The sequence below is a fragment of the Crocodylus porosus genome, unplaced genomic scaffold (genome assembly GCF_001723895.1).
Source record: "Crocodylus porosus isolate Cpor-Errol unplaced genomic scaffold, CroPor_comp1, whole genome shotgun sequence".
NCBI classification, from domain to species: domain Eukaryota; kingdom Metazoa; phylum Chordata; order Crocodylia; family Crocodylidae; genus Crocodylus; species Crocodylus porosus.
In genome coordinates this window covers 7,540,526-7,545,746 of record NW_017728936.1, presented here as the reverse complement: position 1 = coordinate 7,545,746, position 5,221 = coordinate 7,540,526, and the positions used below count along the sequence as shown (strand labels likewise).

Sequence of the window (5,221 nt, the reverse complement as noted above, 5' to 3'; positions counted from 1 at the left end):
TCAGTTGTACCTGTAGACCCCTTCGAGATCTATGGGCCTGAACAAGGCAAGCTAATTACTGAACACACAAACAAGTTCATCAGATCAATGTTGGGTGGCCATTCTCCCAAAGGCACAGAGCAGGTAGGACTAAGCCAATAAAAGGCGCTTGCCGAGCTCAACTTGCCTGGAGCTGAGCAGGGCTATTGACCAAGAAACTTTCTCTCTTTCCACTGTGTCTTCTGGGACTCTAACCTGGGCCACTGTTTTACTTTTTCTACCTGATACTTTTAGCATTAACTCGGTAATAAGTAACCAACTGAAAACCTATGGAAATATATGCCATGCTGTTAAGTTTAATATCGAGATGTCCCATTTTGTCCCCTTCAGGACAAAAAGGTGAGAGGCACATAAGGAAATGGGAACTGTTTTCATAAGTCTGTGTTTGTTCTGAGGTCATTGATGCCATTTTGCACAAAATAAACTCCTGCCTCTCCAGGAATTGCACTGCTAAATGACACACCACTCACTAAAACACCGCAATGGAGTCTGGATATAACTGACCCACTTGCCTCAGACAGGTACTTAGCAGCAAATCTCTGAGCAGAGAGAGCTTCTCAGAAAATCTCTCACCTTGCCAAAATCACACAGATGGTTCCTCCACTGTTTGCACTTGTAGGAATTCCTTGTATTTCCCCAAGCTGAAAGCCATCCTGCAGGAAAGGATTTAATGGTTCCCAAGCACTCCTCTGCCCACAGCGATACAGGATGATGTCTCCTATTCTCCAAGCTCCTGTTGACTTTTGTCCCTGAGTACAAGCAGCTTGGTCAGCTCCCTCTCCTATCCCCTGGCTTTTCCAGGCCTCCAGGCTCTTCTCCAGAACAAAGTGTAGATGCATCTAGAATGGAGGAAGATGTGTGTTCCCACCCTGTATCGAAACAGCTCTTTGCAAAGCACTAAGCAGTGCTTTCCAAGCCTGTTGCACTCAAAGGGAAATGAAAAATGTGAATCTCTGTGTGTTGTCCCAACTACACCCTAAATAGCCAGGTTACCAACTAGCCCCGATTCTCACCGTTTTCAGAAGATATCACTAGTCATCTGCCGCCACTATACTTCAAATGCTTTGGTGGATATGTGAAAGCATTGGAGAAAGTGTCACAAGGAGCCTGAAAATGTCACAGTGATATCCTGATAAGGTGTACAGCTGCCAAATCAGCATCTGCAGATACGGGGAACCTAGCTGTCCTTATACAGGGCAGGCCTAGACATCAGGGACTAGGCAGCAAAGGATGAAAATTCCTCTGACCTAATCACCCCAACCCTCCCTGATTTCACATTGCCATGGCAAAGGGTAGAGTAGGGAGGCAGCATGCAGGAGTTAGGCTATAATTTCAGAACAAAACCCCCTAATTACAGGCCAATTACCCAACAGCCTGCTATACATATTAGTAAGCAATGACCGGTTTGTTGGAACAAATACCATACCATGTTGCAATTCTACTTTTCTTTGAATAGTTAAAGCAAAATAAAAAATAACCAGATACACAAAAAGCTCAAATGTAAGAAACATGACCACCTGGTATAGCTTAAATCCCTGAAACGGAATATTTTTACCCATGCAGTGTAAGGGGAACAGAAATTAAACAAATAGGCAGGGGAAGCAATTCTGTGTTACCATCCCTCTCTATTTAAGACCATCCTGCTGCCTTTTGAGGCAAGTGTTGAGTTCAGTAGAGGTTTTGGGTTGTGAAGCTCTGAGGTGGGTTGAAAGCAGTTTTTCTGTAGACTGGTAAGGCTGGTCTTATGCATGTGTGTATATCTCTCTCTGTGTTCATTTCCCCTGATCGCTATTATTTGTTGCTGAGACAATTTCTACCCAGGGATCCAACAGTTCTGAGCTATCTTCTGCAGCAGGCCATCTCAAGCAAAACTTTCTCTCTCGCTTGGAGCTTAATGTATTTTATTGCTTTCCCACCTTTCAGAAATGAATGTATTGCTCTACTTTATTACGCTAATTCACTAAAATATTTTTAAGTAAAATGTCTAATCAAATAGGTTACTACAGTCTCAAACTGTTGTCCCTCTTCTTCTGTACCTCTCTGCTTAATCTTCGCTATTCTTTGAATAGTCTCTGCTGTCTGGATACAATGTGCTCTACATCTAATATGTAGCCTTGGAAATGAAAGGCACTGGAATGCTATTTACCATGGTCTTGGAGTAGCTCCATAGTGTAAATTAAACATCGCTGTGAAGTGTTAAGATTTCCTCTCGGGCAGCAAAGAATTGAACTGAGTAATGGATTTAGTAAGAGCTTTTAGTGGTACTGAGAGACTCAAACCTTTTCATTTGACACTTTTGATGAAGGCTGGTTTATTTGCATTGGAAGTGCTTGCTGCTGCTTTTGAAACCATCCTAAACTCTTGTTTAGCTTAAACTAAAACATCCAGCTTGTTTTTGGAAAAGCCACTGTCAAATCAGCAGCCTTCAGTTGGGACTTGTTTCCCTTTTTTGTTGTCGCTTTTAGACAAATAAAATGAGTGGTGGGGAATGGGATGAAAGGCAGGACGGCCAAAGAGGCTTGTCATCAGTCTTGGTGTGCAAACACCAGAACATGTCACTGTTCCAAAGCAGCTCACTGATTACTTGTTTTGAAGACTTGGGACTTCAGGTGTGCCCCCAAAATTCAAAGTCGAGAGAGGCTGCAGCTGTATCCTACCAGCTCAGCTAAGCTCCTAACCACCTCCTTGTGTCCTAATGTGCTTTGGCTCAAGCTTTAGGCCCCTTTCCTGAAGGGTGGAGGTGTGTACTGACAAACTGCCTAATATCTTGCAGGTGGGATGCTAGAAACTGGTTACTAAGATACTCCTGAGAAGCAGAATTTGGGCTTCTTGCCCAACTACCACTTCCTCAGAAGAAGGGGGGAAAAAAAACAACCTGTCTGCTACTTGCACTAGAAAAAAGGTTTTCTGTCTGGGTGGCTGCTATAAACCCCAGCCATGGGGAATGAAATTAGCCCAAAGAGGCTGTGTGCATCAAGTGAGAAATGTAAAGCTCAAGAGGCGGTGGAGGGAAGTGGGGAGATGCTTCCTACTGCACAAAGCTCACAAGAGATTACAGAGTGGATTGACCAGAGCTGTTCTCTCCCAGAAGAGGCTCTGCAAGACCCTGGTGGTGCTCTTACACCAGTAACACAGGATGCATCTGCACAGACAATGGGGAAAACTGCAGTGGACCAGTCCCCTCATCTGAGCCTCAGGCAGAGGCTGCAAGTTTGGATTGGCAAGGTACCACAAGCCAGGGATGTGGTCCAGACTTCAGGTGAGGTGTTACAGGAAAGGGAAGCTAAGCCTCCTACAAAGGTAATGCAGGACAGTAAGCCTGCTCCCAAAAACATTAGATGGCCTAGAGAAGCCCCAGCTGCTGTAGAGAGTACAGAAGAGATGGCCAAGCCTTGGCTTGTTGCATACCCTGCTTCTGAGACTCCAGCTACTCCACTAGCTAAACAAGGGGTGCATGCTAGTGCATGGGCCACAGATGAGGATGAGATGGATATGGCCGCTTCAGAGGTGACCAAGATCTGGCAGTTGAGGTCTTCACAGGCACCTTCTACCCCCAGCAAAGAAGTGACTGAAGATGTTGAGCATAGTTCACAACCTGCAAACCCAGAAACTGAGGCCCTAGTGGAAAGCCAGACCAGGCTGGAAGGCTACCTTCTTGTGTGCAAGAGATTGTACAACCTACTGCTGACACCAAGTCCACTCTGCAGATGGCTCAAGAAAGCAAAGTCCAGCCCACAGCAGTGACTGCCCTTGTCCTAACCCCTGACTGTTCAACTCGCTCGCCTTTGAGATGGCAGTACGGATCCTCCACTGATCATGCAAGAGACTCCATGCTACTTTGGCTGAAGCCCAGCCTGTTCCATGTACATGGCACGAGGCTGGTGCCCAGGCAACTGAAGTTCACAAAGCTAAATTAGGGAAGCCCAATCTACTGCAGAAATGCACCTGACAGCACAAAAGGAAATAAAGCTACTCCTGACTAGCAGCTGATTTAAAGGATTTCCTTCCAGATCATGCAGCTCTGCCACTACCCATAGAAGAAATGAGACTGAGACTTCCTTTTGCAAATCACTGAAGAAACTGACTCGACACCAGAAGCTGCAGCCCAGCGTGCAATAAGGCCTGTACATCCAGCCCCACAGGATGCTGACTCCCAGTCTACTCTATGGATCCTAGAAAGCACGAGTTACTTCAGACAGTGGCCTGGTGCTCTTGGGAGAAATCACCTGGAGTCTGACTCTGAACTAAACGTGTAATACATGCACCCCACTATGAAGATCACATGAGACTGAAGCTACGTGCACTGTCACTATAGTTGGGTTCTTCCTCCGTTCTTCCTGTAGTGACACAGGATCACGATCGCTTTGCGTTCCAGCTACGGTCTCTGGCCCCTGTACCAGCATGTAGAGGCAGAAGAGAAGACTGAAGTCTATGCAGCCCTCGGCCCATGGACCTGAGGGTAAAATTGCTCCAATGGAAGACCCCGGATCTAGCAGCGGTCAACCTGCCCCTGCTTGAATCCAGGGAAGCAGCAGATCCTGCTTCTGTGGCTGTAATTCTGCCAGCTCCAGAGAAGGGACTTGTTCCAGCTGGTGGCTCTGCTATAGCTAGAGCAAGGCCAGAGTGTGATGTACAGGCTGAGTGCTACTGCTGGTCTGCAGCATGTGGTGCTTTGCTATCTATTTCCTGGCCTTCAACTGTAGCCATGCTCAAAGTTTTGGCTGTTCCATCAGATGAGGGTGCCGTGCAGGTAGCATGACTTCTGGGCAGAGGTTTGGTTGGGGGTGGGGAGAAAGGGGCATCTCTATTCGATTGCAGCCACAGGCATGCCCAAACTTGGTGCATTCTCCCAACAGTAATGATCTGCGGGCTTTCCAAGACAAGGAAGTATGCACCAAGTGTGTGAGCGGGAGCTAGTGTGTACAGCTTCACTACACAAATTTAATCTGCGATTTAACTTTTGCATGTTAACACTTCTTCACAAGCCCTTCTACAGGGCTGCTTATTCCACTTCAGTGTACACTCAGCACTTCTAAATTCCCTGAGTGCTCTGCCCTTCACAACACTCCCTGCCTCCTATGCTCTCTGACTTGCCAGGGTCACCAACCTTGCCTGGCAAAAACAAATCGGATGAGTCTGACATACCTTTTCTTAAAAACCTAAGAGACTGCCTGCATGTTCA

At 46.5% G+C, this 5,221-nt stretch overlaps 1 protein-coding gene across 1 annotated transcript; it reads left to right on the top strand.

The window, feature by feature from the left end:
• The first annotated feature begins 1,687 nt into the window (after positions 1–1,687).
• Positions 1,688–4,295, top strand: LOC109318027. Its single transcript, XM_019547039.1, has 2 exons — positions 1,688–1,769; positions 2,813–4,295. Exon 2 carries the CDS (start codon positions 2,977–2,979, stop codon positions 3,781–3,783), a length of 807 nt encoding a protein of 268 aa, XP_019402584.1. The 5' UTR covers positions 1,688–1,769; positions 2,813–2,976; the 3' UTR covers positions 3,784–4,295.
• Positions 4,296–5,221: the final 926 nt, after the last annotated feature.

Coding starts and splice junctions, on each gene's coding strand:
- LOC109318027 (XM_019547039.1), top strand. CDS start 2,977: ATGGGGAATGAAATTAGCCCAAAGAGGCTGTGTGCATCAAGTGAGAAA.